Source organism: Schistocerca gregaria, chromosome 3, assembly GCF_023897955.1.
Source record: "Schistocerca gregaria isolate iqSchGreg1 chromosome 3, iqSchGreg1.2, whole genome shotgun sequence".
In the NCBI taxonomy this organism is placed as follows: domain Eukaryota; kingdom Metazoa; phylum Arthropoda; class Insecta; order Orthoptera; family Acrididae; genus Schistocerca; species Schistocerca gregaria.
The window spans coordinates 842,298,371-842,323,010 of NC_064922.1; the positions used below are offsets into that span (position 1 = coordinate 842,298,371).

The window sequence follows — 24,640 nt, forward strand, 5'->3', positions numbered from 1 at the left end:
ACTGGGCCACACTGTTCTGAGCACGCCGCTCAACATGACATTCTTCATTTCAATGACTGCTTCACAGCTTGTGCCATATGGATCCTTCCCACCAACACCAGCTTTTCTGAATTGCGCAGGTGGGAACTCTCTCTGCAATATATCCTACGTTTCCGTAACCCTCCTGGCCTCAACCTTCGCTAGTCATTGTCCTCACCCATCCAGCTCCTTCCCTGTTCCCATTCCAGCACTACACAGTCCTCTATTCCACCAATGCATCCAGTCTTTCTACTACTCTCTCCCTCTAACATACCGACTTCACCTCACTGCCGTACCCTCTCTCCACCTCATTCCGGCACGGTCCCCAGAAGCACATCACCATCCCCCATCCCTACCCGGCTATGCCTCCCTGTCCCCACTCAGTTGCCTCTCCCATCATGTGCTGCTGCTGCTCGTAGTCTGACTTCAGCTGCCAGAGACTGCAGTCAAGTGTGTGTGTGTGTGTGTGTGTGTGTGTGTGTGTGTGTGTGTGTGTGTGTGTTTTTGACAAAGGCCTTGTTTGCTCAAAGCTTATTTTGTGACAATATTTTTGTTGTGCCTATCTGCGACTCAACATCTCCACTATACGGTGACTAGCAATTACCATTCTCATAATATTGAGTTTCAAATTGACTGTCTTTGTAATGATGGGTGTAATCAATATAGAAAAATGACAATGTCCAGCTGAAACTACAAGCATGTCTGTTACTATGGTAGTGCAAAAGACAATGAGACATAGGGAAGGAAGATTAAGGATTAAAGTCATGTATACAATGAAGTCGTTAGAGATGGAGTAATAAGGTACAACTAATTTTTGAACTCACAACATACTATGAGACACCAGAAAATTATTAACTTAATGTTGTATAATGGGATAACACACCTCACATCTATTTATTTATATATAGTGATCATTAGTACTCATCCTTGCCTCACTTCTAGTTCTTTCAGTCTATGATTCTGTGTAATGCACATGGCCAAAAATATGTGCAGTGTTTATGCAAAATCAGAAGTCTATATAGGCTGTCAAATTCTGACAGAACTTTTGTGAAGGAACAAAGATGGTGACTCAATGAGAAAATAAAGACTATTGAGATTCAAGCAGTGATTTAGATTTGTAAAAGATTAGGAGAGGATTGGGGCTGGAAGGGGTGCTGTTAGCTTAGGGTATTGATTCTACCCTGTTTCTAAAGCACTAATGGGAGTGCAGCAGAAGAAATAATCACCACCTCATCAGGTATTGTTGCCAAGAGGACAAACTGGAATCATGTCTCACCTCTGATAGATGGTTGACACCTAGCACAACACAGATGTACAAATATATAATAATAATAATAATAATAATAATAATAATAATAATAATAAATATTATTATAATTATTATTATTATTATTATTATAACAATATGTGTGTGCGGCTTACGCAAGCAAAGCTGAAGTTGCTACAAATGCTGAAAAATGTGCAACAACAAATGCTTTGCCACACACACACACACACACACACACACACACACACACACACACACACACACAATCAGTTCTCACACAACACAGTACAAACACAGAACATTCTATGTCTGCTACTGTACTGTTTGTTCATAAAGTTCTTGAGAAGCTGAAGCAAAGATACTGTTACTTCAAAATCTGCCAAGTGTTATCATTTCATGATAAGGATGACAAATGTTTATAGAACAATGCTGTTCACCACAAATATCCACTCGAAGAGGTAACATCACAAATCTCCAAAAATTTAGAAAATTAAAAGACAGTACCATCAACAAACAATTTTCTGCTCTTTTTTAATTCAAGTAGCACTATTTTGGTGTACCGATTATGAGACAGAGCTACAGTAGAGGATTTTACTATCTAACTTAAAGGTACAAAATTACTTCTTATACTCAAGGATGACTATGGAATCTTATGAAAAGAAATGCTTCCTTGTTAAACTACAATCACCGCAAGTCTTTATTTGCAATAGTGGTTATTCATAAACCAAATTTCGAATTGCTAGAAAGTCTGCCGAATTCCTTATGCTTTGCTCATAATAGCTAGACTTCTTCCCAAACAGAAAATGCTATTGCATGGGGAGAGATTTTGATTAATTCTAGAAAGTAAATAAAAAAAGTTGTAGTATTGATGGAATAAGTGTATTCACCTTCAAAGATACTGGATGAAGCCATGAATTCCAGCTTCTACACAACAAAGATGATGATGATAATTACTGTCAGCACAAAGCATTACATCCAAGTAGTATCATCTGCCTTACTTGAGGCATATAAGAAGACAATTTTTCCTAATAGGCTCACTGGCCTATTATGCAATGAAATTGGCACGGTGTAACAACATGCTGTCCTACTTTTTGTGATGTGCATATATATATTTTTTTAATAACTAAATGATTTACGAAATTGACTCTTCAGAAATTTGACAATATTATGAAAAGGGTAGATTGCTACTCACCATATAGTTGAAATGCTGATGAACAGCAACCTATCCTTTTCATAATATTGTCATTATTCCATCCTGGATTTTCCTTTGTTTGTTCATAAATTTCTTTTATATGACAGTGGACTGGAAAACAGGTATGGTAAATCTGGTTACCTTACACAAGGCCCAGTCTCATTAATGTGACCACTACCTATGTTTGACATCCACAATTAATAACCAGTTAACAGATGGCAGGTGGCAATACTAGCAATGGAGGTTTATAAAGTATGTTGAACGGACATGGAAAATAGTACAGTCAATGTCATAACGCGGAAATGGAGCACCGTTCAAAAGGGCATAATCATTTATGGTCTGGGGAATGTTTTTGTGGCTTTCCCTGTCTGATCTCACCATTCTGGCTGGCACAATGCATCAACACAACCATGTCCACCCACACATGCAGATTCTGAAAATAAGATGTAAGATAGATAAAAAATCTACTAGCCATGCAGCAGTAGGATAAACCACATATAAAGGTTAAAGAAATGTACAAGCATTTGGAGCCACCGGCTGCTCCTCCTGGCAGGAGGGTTGAAGGAGAGGGAAGAGGGATGAAGAAAAAAGGACTTGTGAGGCTCAGGAAATTTGGATAGTTCGGAGAAGTTATCTAGGAGACACGTAAAAGATGGGATGAAGACTTTTCTGAATTCTCCCAGTTTCCTAAATCTCACCAGTCCTTTTTCTTCATTCTTCCCCTTCAACCTTACCGCCAGGAGAAGGAGCCACTGGCTCTGAAAGCTCGCACATTTTTTTAACTTTTACATGTGTTTTCTTTTGCTGCCTCTTGGTGAGAAGATCTTATTTTTATGTGTGCTTTCTCCTGCCGCCACTTGGTGAGTAGAGTTTTTGTCAATCCAATTATATTTACAGGAATTGATTATTTTCACTGATATATTAACCCTACAAGCAGTTTGCTTTACCCAGTCATGATGGCATCTACCAGCAGGATAATTTAACTGGTCACACAGCTTGTAGAACATCTGCATGTTTCAAAGAGCACAGGGATGAGTTTATCATACTCTCCTGGCCACTGAATACCCTGGATTTAAACCCAACTGAGAATCTGTGGGGCCACCTCAATTGGGCTCTTTGTGCCACTGATCCTCAACCGCGAAACCTAGCGCAGCTGGTCGCAGCACTGGAGTTGGCATGGCTCCACATCCCTGTTGGTACCTTCCACAACCTCACTGGCTTTCTTTCTGCACATCTTGCAGCAGTCTGCACAGTGAAAAGTGATTATTTAGGCTTTTGACACAGGTGGTACACATTAATATGACTGGACAAAGTGATTTGTAATTTTCTTGACTCTGTTTCCGCTTTCCAGGTTATACAACCTACTGTATTAAACATACAAAACAGGTTATTAGAGTAATTCATCTGGATTTAGAAGTAAATGTGTCTCTGAATCCCTAGAAGGTAAGTAATTTATAAAATCAGATATTATCTTATGGTTTGGTACATTTTTTCCTTCTATTATACAATTTATAATTCTTAACACTTTACTTTGATATTCGAGATGCAGTGGGTGTGTCATTCATCAAGGAACAAACTTGATTATGCAATAACTTACAGTACCAATTTACATGGATAATACTAATACACACAGCTCTTAAGTTACACTCACATTTTAAAGCGCCATATCCAAAGTCATAAATGGAAAGTCTCTGTTACAATGTGTCTTCATATGCGGCATGGAACTACCATCAATACATCATTGTTATACAAAGTACATAAAATTTATGCCATGTAACCACAAGTGTCAAAAGAATGACAGATGAATGTTGGGTTTGGTTCACAGTTAAGTTCCATGTGTGAAATATTACAATCTTGCTCAATAACACAGTTTGTTTCACACCCTTTGACTAAGTAAGCGTAAGTGTTCAGTATTATATTCATTATACAAAATATGGTTAGTACTATTGTGTTTTTATCTGCCACTTTTGCCTGTATTTCCCATTTTAACATACTTCACCTTTGTTTACACTTGTAAAGTCCCATTTCAGAAACTTATGTGCAGCTTCTAAATGAACTAAAATTCCTATGTCAGCACATTTTTCTATTTTTTATAAATTTTGTTAATATTAACTGTTTACATAACAAAAAACAAACAACTTTGTTTCCTAAATGGCAAGTCAGTGACAGCCACATCAGACTCAGTCATATTCATAATTTAACTCTAGTGAACTTAACATGAAATCCAAGCAACACATTCTGATGAAATGGCCTGATTATCTGTCTAAAGCTTTAGTGTTATTTGTTCATGTTGTAACAAGTTTGTTACTGAAAATTAAAGAATATCAGCTATAAAAGAATACACAATGTGGCAGGTTGTGTAATTAAATCATTAATAACTTCTAACCAGATAAATGATGTCTTCACTGAGGTGCTGTGGAACTACATTCAGTGAGTCTGAAGCCATGCACCACAAGTTGGTATGTTAAAAATCAAGTACATTACATATATGTCATGGGAATCTGCAATACCCTTAGTGCAACTCAGTGGATTTACAATTATTACTGTATACATGACACCTCTCCCCTATTTGATTTTCCATATAACACAATGCTGTATGAAAGAACCTATCAGCAGCAGTACTGTTTCATAAGTTACCATTCATTAATACAAATATCAAATAACACTTTATAACACAACAAATTATGGTAATAATTTATTTACGAGATCAGTAAGCAACATTCAACAGAGGTCAGACACTTTAAAAACATAGAAGCTAAGCATTTTTTCTTTAAATTTAACAATTCACTTTTTCAACCAGGTGCAATGTGCCAAACCATTTTATAAAGCATTACTAAACTCACTCACTTACTGTGTGTGTGTGTGTGTGTGTGTGTGTGTGTGTGTGTGTGTGTGTGTGTAAGCGCATGCAAGCACCATGTGCCCTCAGTAAATAGTCATATATATTAAATTATGTTTTCATTTTCTTTTTATGGACTTTTTATCCAGTTTGAGATGTACAATTGATTTGTTCTTCTCAATACTAATATTCTTTAGCTTATTAGATAAGCAATTCACTGAAATATATTTTGAAAACAAAAAGAATATGCAACTAAAAAGAAATTCACCTTCATATGAACCTCTCTTCAGGTTCTTTTGTAAGTAAGTGATATTTAAATTTTATATATGCATTAATTTTCACATCTGAAGCACTTCATATAATTTTGGTGACTTTAAACAGGAAACAACAGACAAGGAAATATCACTGTATTTACTAATATGTTCAAGTTTTCCACATAAATGCATAAATAATTGTCTTTTCTCTGTGTGCCACTTTTAAAGCTTTTTATCACATATTAAATAAGCAGGGTTAAGCTTTGACTAGACAGTGCAAGTTGAACATCAAAATGCTTTTAGTGATCCATGACAGTCAGCATCACTAAAAGCTTTTTAGCAACTCTCATAAAAGTTTATCATTCATATCTCGCTTAACTAGGTCAATAATAAAGTCTTTAAACTCATTTCCGTTTGTTTGAGCCTCATTCTCATTAAATACTGTAGCTGCAGCAGGTTTGTTACTCACTAATTGCTTAGATGAATGGCAAATCTGTGAATTAGAAGTATCTGAAATTGCTGTTTGAGTTTCTGCTGAAATTAATACAGAATCTTTGCTAAAATGTGGGCCTGCAGTCTGAGTTTGAATGTCTGCAAACTCTGACAGTTTGTTAATATCATTTGTTTGAGTACATGTATTGGAATAAAGAAGTTGTCCCAGATTATCGACATCTTCAGAGGTTTGAGTTTCTGTATTAAAGTAATGCGTAAAAGATGTATCATCATCATTAAAAAAGCAGCTATTAAAATCAAGTTCAGTCTGTGTTTCTGTGCTGCAAGACCAATTCTCATCAAACAGACCTGCTGTCTGTGTCAAGATACTGTCCAAGTTACTATCAGAATAGTTTGAATCTCCATGAAATTCAGGCACACCATTCAATTCTGTGCTGCAAGAGGGGCTACTGAAATGATTAGTTTCATTTGCATTTTCTATAAAGCCAGTTTCTACTGGATTTTCAAAGTAGGTGCTTAAGTCACTCACAGTTTGTGAACTTGAATTCATATTACTGGATGAATGTGTGAAAGGTTTAGACTCCAGAAGTACGTTTTTCCAGTCAGTCTGAGTGACACTGTGATTTAACATCTCCTCTTTCAGTAAAATATTGCCTGTACTAACTGGACTTGTTTGAGTGCCTGAAGAGCTTTTCTGCCAGAGGCTGGAAAGACTATCAATATCCAAGCTAAATGAGTCTGATCCATCAAAAAGAGAGAAATTAGGTGTGGGACTATTATTCAGTGCTGTAAAATTATCTGGTCCAGGTAAAGAATCTTCTGTAGGGTTATACATCTGATTATTGTTGAACCCATTAGTGGAAATACTGATGTTAACATCATTACATTTACTAAATACTGAATTAGCCACTGGCTGTGTAGTCTGAGTTTCCATACTCTTTCTTCTTTTCTTTGCAGTAGTCTCTGTCTTTAATTCAGGAACACTAACACCTCTGTGACTAACTGGAATGTCAGCAGCTTTCATTGCTTTTTTCAGAATATAATCTCCAATTGTTTGAGTCTCTGCACTTGTGGTTGGGTGCCTGTTGCGAGGTATAGAACCTGTCTGTGTCTGAGCACAGGTTTTACGTTTTGATGCCTTTGGGTGGACGCCACTTTTTCTTGTTCTTCTAGCTTCTGCAATTCTGTCTGTCTGTACAGCCCTACTGACTGTGGTAGCAACTGAGTGTGGTGAGAGTTCACTCAATGTAGCTGCTGCAAGAGGATGAAGAGGGACAGCAAAAGGCCTTGGCATATCTTTACTAGACACTTCTGCTTCATTGGGAACAACATTGCTCCTGCAAAGTAAAATGACATAAATTTAGTACATAATATGACAACAGCAAAAGCAAATCAAATGAGATTTTGTTTGTGTTAATAATTTAAACCTATGTAATATTGTCAGATTTCTTGTGATATACGAGGTGGAATCGAAAATTTTCGGGACTGGTGCTGCCATCTGGAAAGCAGTAATAGTAGATCTGTGCACCACTAGGTGGCAAGAGTTGCACATCTGATGAGTCAGTGTGTGGAGTGGCATTCAGCTGGAAGGACGTGATGTGTGTTCACAGTGATTTCCGTAATACTCTGCATTTGGTGTGTGGCGATTTTACGATGGAAGGCACACCATGTTAAAGTGTGCACGTATGTTTGTCAGAACGCATCTGATGAAACAACCTTCTTGTCACAGGTTATCACCGGTGACGAGAGATGGATTTACAGTTATGCCCCAGAGACAAAGGAACAATCGACCCAGTGGAAGAGCCCGGGCTCTCCAAGACCCAAAAAAGCGAGACAGGTAAAGAGCAAAGTGAAGAGCATGATCATCGTTTTATTTGATACCAAGGGAATTGCGCACAAAGTATTCGTCCCACCCAACCAAACAGTGAATTACGTGTACTACTGTGATGTTTCGCAACAGCTCCGTGAAAACGTGAGGCGACGATGGCCTGAACTTTGGCGTCAAGGGAACTGGTTGCTGCATCATGACAACATGCCCTTGCTCACCAGGACCTTTTTGGCAAAAAACAACATGGTGGTTGTAGCCCCACTCACCAGATTTGGCACATTGTGACTTCGTGCTATTCCCAAAACTGAAACTCAAATTGAAAGGCCATCAGTTCAACACTCTGGAGAGGATTCAAGAAGCATCACTGGTGGTGACATACACCCTCAAAGAACAGGACTTCCAGAAAACGTTTAACCAGTGACAGAAGTGGTGGATCCAGTGTGTATGTGCGGATGGGAACTACTTCGAGGGTGATGGTAACCATTAGTCCAAAGGTAAGATTTTCAACAGATGGCAGCACCAGTCACAAAAATTTTGGATAGCACCTTGTACTTGATATTAGTTTATCTATAGGGTAAACAATTCAGCAGCTGTTTTCCAAACAATGTATCTATTATTTCAACTGAATGGTCTTTTAACTCTCTGCGCTGCTATCATCATACAAATATATTTGTTTTAAAATGGAACTCATTATGTGAGAAGCTTTTTTGGAAAGGGGGAAGGGAGGGCATTGACGCAAAACAGCTGATGTCATAACTGTCCAAATCTTGACTAAGAATGAGCCATTTTCTACAGAAAGCACACCATACTTCTCAAAGACAGATAAAACATAGCACCCTAAACAACATACCACCACTAGTATGTGGGCAAAATTACAATTAATAAATAACAATTACAATGAATAAATAACAAGTACAATGAACCCTCCTCTTAGAAGAGGCAGTTTAGGAAGAGTTTCTAAGACAACCAGGGTTACAGTCAAAAATTAAATTTCCTTCGCCATTTTGCTATAGTGATACAAAGCAGAATGCATTCTATAGTTTGTGCAGTATCTGCCAAAACCTAAGGTAACTCAGATGACAAACACACATTAAAGCATAAGGGTTAAAAAAAGTGACACTGGGGGTTCGTTACAGTGAGAGCACAGTGATAAGGAATCGCCACTTAACAAATGAAAATGGCTAAAAAGACAGCACCCAATACTCAGTCTAGTTAATATTAACACCTCTTGATAAGACGGTTTAGAGGAAGTCACCTAAGCTATAGAGAGGTTTTTAGTCTCCCCGAGTTTGTTCCCACAGACACACAAACATTGTTTGTGCCGCAGAGGTAAAATGTTCCTATGTACAGTGACACCAAGATTGTCCATGGCAAAAGAATAACTAAAGGGCCTGGGAAGTACAGTTACAGCCTTGGCAGCAGCAGCTACCTCATTTCCTGACATGCCAACATTTCTGGGAACCCATGCGAATGACACAGTAGTTCCAGCATCTACAAGTGAGTGAAGACATCCCTGAATCCATTGTAAGAGGGTAGTTTGAAAAGTTCTCAGAATAGAATAGAAAGAAATTACTTACTTCAGTGGCTTTTTTCTTTTCAATGCAGTCTCACTGTGCACAAACACACTCTGTCCAGTGATGTTCAAAGGCCTTGAATCCATCTTGAAAATTGTATTTCTCTATACCCATAAAATACTCATCAATTTTGGCTGTCTGTTCTTTGTTTGAAGATAATCTCCATCCCCCATAGAAAATTTTGAGCTACAGCAAGAGACAAAAGCGTCAATGATCCAAATGGGGCAAATAAGGGAGTTACGGCAACAATTCATATCTCAGCTCGTGGCAATGGCACTTGTGTGTTGGTGCACATTGTTTTGATTTTCTTCCTTGCCAAACCTCGCCTTGTTTCACATCTCTCTTTCTGCAGTTGGTCCAACAGGTTAGTGTAGCATTTTCCTGAAGCTGTTTGGCCAGTGGGAAGATAATCTATAACCAGAGTCCCTTTTGTATCCCAGAAAAGTGATGCCATGACCTTTCCAGTTGACTGTCTTTGCTTTCTTTTATGGTAGTGAATCAATATGTTTCCAATGCTTTTACTGTTGTTTTGGCTCTGGGATATAGCTGTGAACCCAAGTTTCATCTGTGGTCACAAACCGGGGCAAAAAATCTTGTAGGTTGCTCTGAAAATGGTCAAACATTGTCTGGATATTTCCAGTCTGATGCATCTCTGAGCTTGCGTTAAAAGTAAAGGCACTCATTTAGCAGGTAATTTTCTCATATACAATTCCACTGTCAAAATGTGATATCCCTGTTCGGATGACATTCCTATTCCTACAATGTCAGGATTTTTTAGCACTTTCACTCGGCGATCGTCCACGACCATTTTATGCACTATTGCAATAATTTCTGTCACACATCTTGGCTGACCGCTACCAACACCGACTCAAAGGAAGGCCTCAGCACTTGTTGGTGATGTCACCTCAGCTAGGCACTGTGAGCACCAGGTCTTTTGCAGGCAGAAACGCCTGGGCGTGCTTATGACTATAAAACTCTTATTTTTGGACAACGTTTGGTATTGTTTTGGATTCTGCAATTTTATTTAGATGAAAGATTTTCTTACTATTGTAAAGCTACAAATGAAGATCATAGTTCTGTATTACTGAATCGTGAAGAAACAAACGTAGATCAATATGAGAAGATGCTTTGCCCCATTGCAAGCTTCGCAAATTTTACATTCAAGTAACTATATTTACTTGATCCATTTTGTTATCGAAACTTACCCCAACCTCCTTACAATGAACTCGTTTATTTTATTTTTTATGTATTTATTTTTTTTTTTCGTTTGACATTGTCACTGAAAATGTGAACTAATTTACATGTGTAAACGTCCAAATGTTACCAGTCATTAGATTACAGTCATTTTCAATGAAAGGAATTCTAAACAGGAAACAAAATACATACATCGAAAATACTGCTGAGCTTAAACTTTTTTAAACATGCACATTAGAAAAGATCCCCTCCTGCAACTGAAAGGAGAAACTTTATAAGATTAAAAAAAAAAAATTTGATAAAATAAGTATCTCTCTTTTGCCTCTTCTTCTGTCCCTCACCCCCTCCCCCAATGTGTACAATCACAAGATATTTCATTAAGATTCAGTGCTCCTCACTCCATAGTCAACCAAGATACCTAAAGAAGAGCACCAATATGTTCACAGTTTCTTGTAAAAGCAACCTAGTACAAACGTAACTTCCTCAGATTTACAAATAAAGTAAAGAAGCACGAATTCTGTTGCTGCTGGACCATGAAGTTGTTTTTGTATGTCAATCCTTAAAACAGGTGGAAATTTAAGTTCAGGAGTACACTATTTGTTAAGAAGTGTAATGAATTGCACAATTAATTGATTGCAGAAATCTCTCTGAACAATGTGTGTTGTTCAACTACCACCAATAGTTTCACATTTTCATGTGTGAGAGAGGGAGGCACCACCATTATAAGTATGCCTGCAACAGACCTGGCGTTCGCCGTGCCTAGTTGACGTGACATCACGAACAAGCGCCGAGGCCTTCCTTAGAGTCGGTGTTGCCGCTACGCGGATAATCATCTACACTGTCCTGATGAAATTGAAATTTGTTCATCCACTTGGCAACAGTAGAATATGAAGGAGAACAGTCTCTCAGTGTATTCTGAAAATTGACATTAGTTTTCTTTGCTTTGTTACCTTTCTTATGAAGTATTTCATCACGGCTCATTTATTTTTTTTTTTTTTTTTTTTTTTTTTTTTTTTTTTTTTTTTTTTGCACGTTCGCAAATTACTACATAGGAACAGCAAAAGTGAGTTGTCCACACGAGTTCTCTACCCAGAGCACTGACAACATCACATGGCTCCTCATAAAGGATGACCTATTACTACGTAGGAACACTGTTGCCCAACTGCTGACTTGTGATGATTATTCCGCTAGCTTTTCAAATCACCCTCATACTAAATGGTGGTATATGTATCCCACACACAAGCTCTGGATAGCTCTGATGGAATAAGAGCATATGATTAGAAATTCCATGCACAAGGTGGCCTGATAGAGGCAAACAATATGATTCAAGCACTGGTCTGAATGGTGATATCTAAAGATCACATAACCAATAACAAAGGTCCATCCCATGCTATGGTCATCCTAGAAGCTGTAAGTGTAACTCAGGATGTGCTCTCCAAACTGTGTGTGAAGCTCCAGATATGTAGAGTGAATGATGAGCTGCTGTATATGGGCACAGACCTCTACACAGAGACGAGGAGGAGGAGAGGGGGGGGGGGGGGGGCAGTATCGATAGACGACTCCTATCCCTTGGGAACATAACATGTAATGGGAGATGAAGCTTTCAAAGTAGGATATAAAAGCGAACTCCATGGGGCAAAGTAAAGAAGAGCATACCTGATATTAGCAGTCCAGAAAATAATCAAAAACAGAAGCATAACATAGAGGAAAATCATCGAGCGTAATTCTAGACGAGGGCATCACACCAGAATAAAAGTGTTCAACTGTCAGGTCCTATATGGAAGCTCATAGCTGCACTGGTGGGGAACATACCAGTAGCCAAACAGATACTGCAATATTGAAACTGTCATGGCACTATAAAATGAATGATTGGTCAGATGAATACATGCTGCATCCATAGTCCAGCTCCAATTGGACTAAGGAAGGATACAATCAAATGAGAACTGCTAGAGCTGCTCCTCATGAGGTGTCAAACAGAATGTACAGAACATTCAGAGAACAGACACAGCGAGCTGCCAAGTAAGATATAGGGGAGAAGCAACATAGTGTTGTATCAGGTGTTAACCCCAAGAATGTCATGATTTTGACAAAGAAGAGCAGCAAAAGTGAGATGTAAGGACAGTTGGCGAAATCCCTTTCACTGCCAGAAATTCATATAGATGATTCCTTTGGAGTAAAAGTCCTTGCATCTGAAGTAAAGGTGGTCAAGACAACACTGAAGTCACCACTCAAGTAAACACAAACCGAGAGCTGCAATAAGCCATGAAATCATCAATGAAAAGAGGGCCTGAGACACCTGGTAGATGACTGACAATAATGGGGTTGATCAATATGGCAAATAAGGTTATACTCAACACCGAACCCAGAGTTACCACGTCGTCCTGAACAAAAAGGACCCAAGTGTACTTTAAAAATGTAGACTTTGAAAAATTGTCTGATACAGTGTGACTGAGAGCTTATAAAGGAGATTGCTTACCAATCACTCATGTTACCCATCCTAGAACATTGCTCAAGTGTGTGGGACCCATGCCAAATAGGATTAACAGAGAATACTGGACATACACAGAGAAGATCAGCACAAATGGTCACAGGTTTGTTTAATCCATGGTAGAGTTTCACAGAAATACTGAACAAACTGAACTAGAAGACTCTTGAAGATAGACATAAACTATTTTAAGAAAGTCTTTTCAAAGAGCTTCAAGAACCAGCCTAAAATGGTGGGTGAAGGAATGTACCACAATCCCGTATGTATCGCTCACATAGGGATCATGAGAATGAGATTAGAATAGTTACTGCATCCACAGAGACAATCAATCATTCTTCCCATTCCCCGTATGTGAATGGAACAATAAGAAACCCTAACAACTAACACACCCTCTGCCATGAACCGCATGGTAGTTTGCAGAGAACAGATGAAGATGTAGACATAGATGTAGCTGTAGGTGTATGTCATGTATGGTAGAGTCCCATCCTCCAGCAAGCATCACAAACCATTTCCCAATCAAAACCTTTGGCTAAAGTCTGGCATTTATGCTGGAAGCTGTCCACGACATAGGGTTGACAGGGTAACGTGATTGTAAACTGCAAGGCGATCCCTACAAAAGCCCTATTGGAGGTTTAGTAGCATTTTCTGTGACACAATCCAGCATATGCACAACCTATTGATCACTTGTTCTGTCATCTTGAAAATAATTACTGGCGAAGGAAATAGGAAACTATCTGGAAGGAATACTTGCGTCTTTACCACACTTATGCAAGCAATTACAGTGGCTTTGCACCACCGTGTAGGAAATGTGCTGTTCTTCCAGGTACAGTTGTAACATGATAAGTGCTGCAACATTGGAATGTGAATATCACATGGCCTGCGGCGATGAACATGATGATGAAAGGACGCACTCCAGCCACCTAACAGTAAAATCAGTATTGCAGCACATGCGATTATGAGAAAACGATATTTGAGAATTACAGAAGATAGCACTACTGTGCCACTGCATGGAGATTAAGAAAAGATGATTTTACAGAAAATCAGGAATAAGACAATTAAGAGAAGAAAAACATGAACTTTTACCTGGAAGCACAACTTACAGCCAGGCAGATAGTGGAAAATAAATGTGAATTTGGGGAAAACATGTAGTTGCATTCAGATATATAAAAAAGGATTAGTACACCATTAGAAGTGAAGATATTACAAAATCTGAATAGACTAGAACTGTCAAAAAGAATGCAACTGAGAATCAGGAAACTGTATAAAAATTTCCTGAATTGTGTTATAACAGACAGTGAAAAATTCAGAATGGTGCACTCTCACCAGTGGTTTTTAATATAGTCATGGACAAAATTATAAGGAAAGTTCACTAAGGGTCAACTGCAGGTGATATGAAAATTATGGTCTATGCAGATGGTGTGATGATTTGGGGAGAAGACGAGCAGAACTGGAAGAACAACTAAATACCTAGCAGACAATAACTGAAGAAGCTTGTGTGTAAACAGGAGTGACAGAAGTGAAATAATGAAAATCATCAAGAAAAATAAAAAAATAAGGATGTAAGTTGCAATGGAAAAATTATTAAAGAAGCAGATGCTTTCAAGTACCTAAGAAGTAAATTAGCCAAGAAAGGAAACATCATTAATGAAATTTCAGAGAGAGTAGAAAATTGTTTGAAATTTTATTATTGTGTATCAGACATAATTAGAATTGGAAAATACCTGCCAAAGCATATATGTCATATTGTCTGCCAGTTCTAACCTATAGATCAGAATGTTGGATTTGGACAAATAAAGATGTGAGGAGAAAAAACAGTACTGGAGATGCATTTTCTATGAGGGACCCTGGGTAAGACGAGAAGTGTCAGGATAAGGAATGAAACAATACTGAACAGCCTGCAGATCAAACCCCTAAAAGAAAGTATGGGGAGTAATACACTTAAACGGTTTGGCCACATTAAAAGAATGGGACCAGAAAGAAATCCATCCAAGAAGAGCCCTAGAATGCAAAGAACCTGGATGAAGACCAATTGGAAGACCATGAACATGATGGAGAAGTCAGGTGAAGGATGATGTGAACCGCAGAGGACTGCAATGAGAAGATATGCTAAATGATACACTGGGAGAAAAGAGAAGCTTGGAAGAGTCCTTATGAATGACTTGCATAAGCAGAAACATTTCAGGAAGAAGAAGAAGAAGAAGAAAAGTTGATGATGTTGACATACGCATACATAAAAAGTAGCATTAGTTTTGGCTCTGTAAATTGTCATGCCAAAACAGGTACTTACTGAGAAGAGTAGGAGTTTGAAGAACAATTTTTATCGATACAGATTAGTGGAATTTCTGGTGTGCAAACATAATCAACTAAGCCACGTCTGGATAATAAGTCTGCTTCTATCATGTCCCATTGTTGTGCTGTAGCTTTGACTCAAATTGCATTAGACAGACTCAATGAACATAGGTATGACTGTAAAATAACCTGCATAGCAAACCTGAGGTCTATTTTTTTGGAGGCTAAAGTAGTTAATATACCTACAAATTTTAATAGCTGATCATTATCTTGCTTTAGAACATTATAAAATAAGCTATACAGGTACAGTGAAATTTTATTATCTTGGCACAAAGAAGGCATTGATATTGACAGTATTTTGTTCCTGTCAAATTGGTACACACTGTAAAATAAATTCAGAATATTATGAACAGATAAAATTCTTTTGGGTGAGTGATTTATCATAGATATTCAAAGTTTGTGAAGGTTTTTAAGGAGTATGCCAATTCAATGTATCAAGAATGGTAATCAGTTTCCAACAGTTAATAAATGGGAAACTGAATTTAATATAGCCATATTTTTCTTTAAAATTATTCACATGAAGAGCTTTCAAAACCTCAAGCACATATAAAGACAATAACGTGCCCAATATGGTATTGGGTGATACATAATGAAAGGTGTTTGAAACAGGATACCCCACAAGCATTATTGGAAGATAGAATTCAGTACTTTTCATACAAAGAATTAATTATGAAAAATCCTTTTGTGAGATGTGTGTGGCATTTGTTGAGCACTGAACAAATGTAAAAGCAAATGTTTGGACTATATGAACATGTGGCGTCTGTTCTTTTGGACATGTCTGACTGTCACAGTGGTTCATGCTACTGCCCAGTAAGTGGGAAATCTCAGATTCAAATTCTGGTCTGCGACACATTTTCACTCATCACCACTGATTCCACATATAGTCTCGATGCACCTGACATCAATAATTTCTTCCCTTCTCTCTCTCTCTCTCTCTCTCTCTCTCTCTCTCTCTCGATCTCTCTCTCTCCCTCTCTCTCTCTCTCCTTCGCCCTCCACCATCAATTTACATAGAATATGTGGGTTAATGAAAAACATTATAACTGACTTCATGTGCCAATCCGTTATAATGTACAGGGTCCGTCACTTCACACCAAAAACTAAGCAACAATCATGCAAGGAGTGAGTGGAAGTCAGTTACATCTTCCAGAATGATTATGGCCTGTGCAAAATGGTCTTTTCAATCCTGTAAGGAGTAGAGCACTGACTGGTGAATATTATGCAAGTTAACTAGACCAACAGAATAAAATAATCCATGAAAAGATGTTAATTTGAACAAATATAGAAACTTGTATTTGAAAAAATCCTCATATGGGCCATAGACATTTATATATTGGAAATATCATCAGTTACTACAATTACAATGCTGTTTTCCATAATCCAACCAGGTTAAAACAAAGTGTATGTGATACATGAGTTCAGTGAAAATTCCATCAAAATCAGCTCAGCAGCTTTTGGTGGTTAAGACAGTAAGGGTCAGACTAAATTCCATTTGTTGGGTTTAAATCTAAAATCAGTTCTTGAATTTCATTTTGTCAATTTATTGCTTCTTTCAGTACTGATAATAACTTTTGAAAGAAAATTACAAATGGCTAGAAGTCAATGTTAAACAGATGGTTTCTCCTATAACCAGATTGTTAAGTCAGTTCCCAGAGTAAGGAAAACAATGGGTACACAAACAGCATAACAAAAATTCCATAAATTGAGTTGCTATCTCTACAGCTCGTCCAGAGGTCCTTAAATCTTTTGTCAACACAATTTACAAACAGCAAATTTTTTGGCTTAAATTTATGTCTGGTTAAAAGGATAATTTTTTACTGTCCTATCAAATTTTTGCGTAACATAAAAAACAGAATAATATAGAATCATTAATATAACACAATAAAATAATCCCCATGTTTGTCACTATGCAACAATACTTAAAAATACTAGACATAGCTATGAAATACTACCTTAAAATGTAATGCATGGCAAGACCGACAGCAATGTGAAAATATGATGCTGAATCATTTTCAAAATTCTCAAGAACCAACTTTATGCAGTCATAAACAGAACACACACTTCTCTAAGCCAGCTTTACCAGAACCTATCATAGGCATTTTATACATTTTTTTACATTTAAGCATCAGTTACGAGCTTTAATTTTTAAATGAAAGAAAGTATATGTAAATGATACTAACTTCCCATAAAACCTGAATTTTTCATCAAATGTATGTCGATGGCGTTTGGCATGTGTCAGCAGTGCCTCATACGATTCATAAGAGAAATTGCATGAACATGTGAATTTCATCCCACAAGTTCTCATATGCTTCCTCTGAGCAGTCTCTGTCGAAAAGCCCTTGTGACATTTTTCACAAAGGTACATCTTCTCTGCGTGTACTTTTAAGTAATGCTAAAAAGAATAAAAAATTTAATTATTTAGAAATGTTCCAAGAGACACCATTATCATTCTGTAATAAAATATTGCATTAACAAAGAATATGTCAACTCTCACTGTCTTTACAATTAGCTTCACTAATGGAAGTACACATTCTAAAAATCAAATACAAAAAATTTACCACAGAATACAAAAGGGAAATTGTGCTAAGACTTACGCAAATTAAAATGGTTTGGAAATACAAGAGGTATTTTGCTTATTGAATATTATCCCAAAAAGATACCACAATCTGTTTAGAACAGAATGGGAGATACTGGAAGGCTTCAGATTGATTAACAAAGAGAATTCAATACTAGATTTTGAACTGCAAATATTTCCAAGTGCAGCTGTGGACTTTGATCATGATTTATTGTTTGTGAACTGTGGATTAAGATGAAGACAGTATTGAAAGGTAGAAAATTGGGGAAGCAACACCCAGATAAACTGAAAGAAAAATGGGTTCTCAAAAGTTTCAAAGGGAATACTGGGCAACGGTTGGCTGAAACAGGGAAAAGGAATAGGAAAAAAGGCAAATGAGTAATTCTGAGTGATGAAATAGTGAAGGCTGCAGAGAATCAAACAAGCAAACTTCTTGGGTAGCATGCGACATAGTGACTATACCTAACAAAAAGACAGAATACAAAAATGCACTAAAGGGAGCACACTAGAGGGAATACAGACATCTAAAAAGTTAGAGTGACATCAAGTGCAAAATGTTTAAGCAGAATAGCTAGAGGACAAATGCAAGGCTGTGTAAGTATGCAAGACTAGGAGAAAGATGACATTACTTGCAGGAAAACTGAAGAGACCATAGGGATGCAGAGAAGCAGCTGTATGAGGATCAAGAGCTCTGATGGCAAGACAGTAATAAGCAAAAAAAGGAATGCTGAATGGTGGAAGGAATAAATAGAACAGCTATACATGTGAAATGAACTTGAAGACAATATTGCAGAAAAAAATAGGAAGTATATGACTACACTATGGGAGTTATGATACTCAGAAGAATTTGACACAGCACTGAAAGACTTAATCTGAAACACAGTGACTGGAGCAAAGACAATTCCCTCTGAATTATTATGATGCTTGGGAGAACCAACCACGACAAAATCATTCCACCTCGTATTCAAGATATATGAGATTGGTGAAATACCTTCACACTTCAAAAAGAATGTAATAATACCAGTCTCAAAGAAAGCATTTGCAAATAGATATGAATATTTCTGAACTATCATTTTAATAAATCATGTTGTCAACTTAGTGACTGCAAAGTACTGACACGAATTATTTACACAATTTGGAAAAAGAAGTAGTAACCGGCTTCAGGGAAAACCAATCTGGATTCCAGGGAAATGTAGGAACCTTTGAGGCAATACTGATCCTACAACTAATCTTAGAATATAGGTTGAAGAAAGGCAAACCTATGTTAATACAGTTTGTGGATTTAGAGGAAACTTTTGACAATGTCAATTGGAATACACTCTTTCAAACAATGGAAAATCCAGGTTAGACTGTAACAATATACTCTTTGAACATTATACTCTTTGAAATTCTGAAATTAACATGTATAAAAAAAAACACAGGCAGCGAAAAGTTATGTACATTACAGAAATCAAACTGCAATCATAAGAGTTGATGGACATGAAAGGTTAGCATTACTTGAGAAAGGGGGGAGGCAGAGCTCTTCTTTGGTGCAAATAGACAGTGGAGCAGCCATGATTAACAGCATGGCAGCAATAATGAAACTAACCTAGCAGCTTGAAAATTGCAAAGATATAACAACAAATACACAAAGCATGCGTCATTAATGCAAAATGACAGTACTACCAAAATAAACAAAAGTATAACTAAATTGGGGATAATAATTAACTTACCACCATAGAGAGGATATTAAATGCAGACTAGCATAACGTAAAAGCATTTCTGAAAAAGAGGACTTTGTTAGCACTAAATATATATTTCAGTGTTTGGAAGTCTTTTTGCTAAGGTGCTCTTGGGCCTTGTATATGAAGTGAAAATTGGATGATAATCACTTCAGAAAGGTGAGAATAGAAGCTTTTGAAATATGATGCTGCAGAAGAATGCTGAAGATTATATGGATGGATCAAATAGCTAATGAGGAGGTACTGAATGGGATTGGAAAGAAAAGAAATGTATAGCATAACTTGACTCAAAGAAGGATCGGTTGATAGTACACATCCTAAGGCATCAAGAAATTATCAATTTAGTACTGGAGGGAAGTGTGGAAGGTAAAAACTGTACAGGAAGACAAAGGCTGGAATACAGTCAGCAGGTTCAAGTGGGTGTAGCTTGAAGTAGTTCTGTAGAGATGAAGAGCCTTGCAATGGACAGAGTAACATGGAGAGCTGCAACAAACCAGTCTTCAGACTGAAGATGATGATAACAACAACAACAATAATACTACTACAACAAATTCTACAAGAATGTAGTATACAAGGTCTTATAACTTTTGACAACTGAATTAGGTTACTCATTTCGACATAAACAACATATCTAAAAAGGAGGTGGTCGCTTTCTATTCACTGAGCAGCATCTTTCGACATTGTTTTAAGTCATATAACATGATATCTGAAGTGTTACACATGTTACAGTGAGCGGGGGGTAATAAACAGGTATGACCAGTACCTTTTAACACCATTTACATTTGCTATATCGAACCAAAAGTATTTTTTCAAGCAACATGTTTTCTGAAATGTCATTTAAATAATCATACTGGTAGAGACATGTCTTAATGGCCAACAAAATGAGTTATTTATTACAATTACCCTAGCAGACATTTTACATAAGGTGTAAACCAAAGTATTTTTCTGAATCTGGACATATTTAATACATCAAAACAATCATTATCATACTCTTTGAAACTAGAAGACTCCATTGAATTTGTTATTTCCCTTGTTTTGTCAGTGTGACTTAATGATGTGGGTTTCACAGGGTAACAGTGTGGGCTCAAAAAAAAAAAAAAAAAAAAAAAAAAAAAAAAAAAAAAAAAAAAAAAAATATATGCAACAAATCAGTATCAAAGGGTATGGTAGGTACCAGGAGTTGAACTCGGCTATAAATAGCGGTGCAACACCAACAACACTTCCAGTTTGGTTGTGGTCAGAGTCCAGGCACCGAGTACACACAACAGCACAGTGGGTAGCGCCTGAAGATGATGACTGAGTTGGTCACTGAAATATTGTGCATAAAAATAGAATCAGCAACCCAGCTGAGTATACAACGTTCTGAATTTGTTCAACCGCAAATATTTGACAAATAATAGTTACATAGTGTCAATAGAGGTCAAGTGCATGATACTCTCTACATGTGCCCTCAAAAAGAAATCTACAGCATTAAACTGTGTGACATCCTTTCTCCCCCCTTCACCACATCAGACAATACACCCAGGTTTCCTTGTCTACTGCTGCACATACATGTTACTCAGATGTGAAGGTACAATGAAGTTGAGTTGTGACTGTACCACTACCAGGCTGAACTGAACCACGTTTTCCTATGTCTAGTGAAGGGCACAGTCTCTATCATGAGAAGTGCAGTACCTATTAGCAGTAGAGGCATTGAGGGAAGGTGCCCAGTCAACATGATGGAAAAACAGCTGTTCTCAGTACACAATTATGGCCTGATCAGTTTGGTAAAAATATTACTAAATAACTTTTCAATAAGACCAACTTATTTCTCAATATAATCTCCATCAAACATTTGGTTCTGTGAGATTCTGCTTTTATTTATTTTGTCAGAAAAACATTTGTTTCCAATTGTGTACACACTCATTTACAACAAAGGTAGCCTATTCATTCAATAGATATCCGTTTGCCTTGAAAAAGATATTTGAGGTCAGGAAACAAAAATAAAATGCACTGGGTGAAATATTGGAAACAGAGTGAGTATAAAATCATTTTGAAGCCCGGTTTTAGCATTTCTCCCGTAGCCATGACCAATGTGTAACTTTTTATTCATGTGACCATCTGAATGGTCCAATAAAACTGTTCGTTAAAAGCCATTCACCATTCAACCCTTTTCCAAATAATCAAATGTGATGATATCCTGCAAGTGCTGAAAAGAAATACTAACACTGATAAAAGTTTTTATTTTTCAGCATACTTTAACACTGCCAGCGCTAAATTTTGAGTGTAGTTGTGTCTCCAAAGTATAATCATGGGTAAACGTCTAGGTTACATCCAGAAGTCTTTCAGATTATGCTTCACATATTCTAAACAGTCCTCTGAGCGGTTTTTGTCTGGAGTCAACAGAGGTTTACTCATTTTCAGGATGCAGATGAACTACGTGACTGTTCCTTTCAGGGTGTTGAATGAATACCGCTACCAGTCACAATTGAAGGTATTTATTTACAGCACGACCGGTTTCAGTCTTTTGCCCATCTTCAGGTGCTTACATTCAGAAACATGTGACATTCAATGATGGAGTTCACTGTTTATATCAAAACAATAAGTGAAATTGAAAAGTTTTATATGAAGAAGAACGAACACAAGACCAAAAACTGCAAGATTAGCGTGACAACAATATGGATAATCCATCTGTATGAAAGTACAGGAATAGTTTTCGGATAAACCACTTCTCATTTGCATTTGGTTCGCTCGGTTTTATTAGTTATCATATTCTCTTTTTATTTAAGCAGTGAACTCCATCATTGAACGTCACATGTTTCTGAATGTAAGCACCTGAAGATGGGCAAAAGCCTGAAACCGGTCGTGCTGTAAATAAATACCTTCAATTGTGACTGGTAGCGGTTTTCATTCAACACCCTGAAGAAAGAAGTTCTTTAAAAAAACTATGCTACAATTCACTTCAACTGAATTACAGAAACCACTGAAAACCTATATCTGAGTGGTCATACAGGGATTTTAACTCTGCTTCCCTGAAATGTGGTCCAGGGTCTTAACCACTGCATCCCTTTTCTATACTGCTGCTTAAGATGGTGGCGGTGGTGGTGGTTGTTAGGGTGATTTGCAATTAGAGTACACAAAAAGCACGGTCAACAATTGTCTAAAAGACACTGTGGGGTATCAAAACACATTCACTTTCTTCTATTATGGCACATTTGCCATCAGGTAGACATACAGTCAAACACGAAGGCTGTCAATTTATTGTGTAAGTAATTTATAAGGTCACCATCAAGAAAACAACTGAATAACTGATTGCTGCTTACACCACTTGGAAAAAAAGTACACACTATTCACCTCTTACAAAATTCCTGCAGGTATTACAAAGTTCTGTTTAAAAACATAAACTACTACCAAACAAAAAAAACTCCACAACGAAATTACTGCTAAATCATGACAGGAAACAAATGATACATATTAGGCGATAGTAGACAAAGGACTGGATAAACAATCATCAGAAGGCAGACAACAAGATAGTATAACAGGAAATTCAATGATGAAATGTTCATGCGGTTTATGCAAAGAAGGTGTATACTTTCACATAACAAGCTTCTCAAGAGGAGCAAAATTATTGCACATCATTACATTGTACAAACTGAAATCTCTTGGATGGTGAAATAATGCTTGAGGGTTCTGATATCTATATTCTCATGAGGTTTTCAGGATACTTACCCTATAACTATTACTGTTGTGACCGCTACGAGGTGTATTTTGCGGCTATAAAATTGTCTACTTTTCTAACAATGGAAAATCCAGGATGGTATAAGGACAGTATTATGGAAAGATAGATTGCTACTCACCATATTGCAGAAATGGTCAGTCGCAAATAGGCACTACAGAAAGACTACCAAACGAGAAAGGTTTTGGCCAAAAGGCCTTCTTTGGAATTAGTGTGTGTGAGTTCTGTTTACATGAGAGTTTGTGTGTACATATTCCAATGAAGGCCTTTTTGGCTGAAAACTTACTTGTTTAACAGTCTTTTTGTTGTGCCTATCTGCAGTTCAGTATCTCCAATAGATGGTGAGCAGCAATCTGTCCTTTTCAGAATGTTTGACTTTTCTTTTAAGCACAGGCAGAGTAAGCTTCTGTGTGTTATGATGTTAAGTGCATATACAACAGTTCTAAACATTATTATATTAAACTTTAAAATAATACCTATTATAAGAAAGGCAAAGGTCTACATTTTTTAATCTTCTGAAACAAGGAAATGCACTATCTCCTTAATTTTTTATAGGGGTGGTGGATGATACAATAATCCAAGTGGCAGGAGAGACAGATGGCAAAATTACAACAATGTTGTTTGCTGATTATCTGATAGTATGGGAGAACAATGAGAAGGAAATACAAAACCAATTACATGTCTGGGGAAATGATGGACAAGAATATGGCCAAAAATTCAAGCAAAGAAACATGAGCTGGTGGTCACAACAAGAAGAAAAGGATTGTCCACAATAAACATGATACTGAGTAAGGAGCAACTGAAAACAGTGAACAGTTTGGGATGCCTGGCAGGTAAATTGTACAAGAAACAGAGGAAATAACCAAGAGATAAAAGGTGAATCAACAAAGCATGCCTATTGCTTCATGAGAAGAGAAGTGTGAGAGAAGTTATATGGAACAAAGAAATCTCCTAAGTAAGAAATTAACATACATAACATATTATACACCAATTCTTTTGTATGATGCGGAAACTCGCTCATGAAGGGAAAGGGAAAAGTAAGGTGTGAACAATAAAGATGACTCCAGAATGAGATTTTCATTCTGCAGTGGTGTGTGCCCTGATTTGAAACTTCCTGGCAGATTAAAACTGTGTGCCAGACTGTGACTTGAACTCGGGACCTTTGCTTTTCACGGG

The 24,640-nt window shown here is 37.2% G+C and overlaps 1 protein-coding gene across 2 annotated transcripts in view; it reads right to left on the reverse strand.

The window, feature by feature from the left end:
- Positions 1-1,504: 1,504 nt before the first annotated feature.
- LOC126354730 (uncharacterized) overlaps positions 1,505-24,640 on the reverse strand; it is a 44,211-nt gene continuing 21,075 nt past the window's right edge. For both annotated transcript variants that reach the window (XM_050004591.1, XM_050004592.1), the window contains 2 exons: positions 17,634-17,845; positions 1,505-7,360 (listed from right to left, as the gene is read on the reverse strand). In XM_050004591.1, coding sequence (XP_049860548.1) covers positions 5,917-7,360; positions 17,634-17,845 — 1,656 coding nt within the window. In that variant the 3' untranslated portion in view covers positions 1,505-5,916. The remainder of the gene's footprint in view (positions 7,361-17,633; positions 17,846-24,640) is intronic.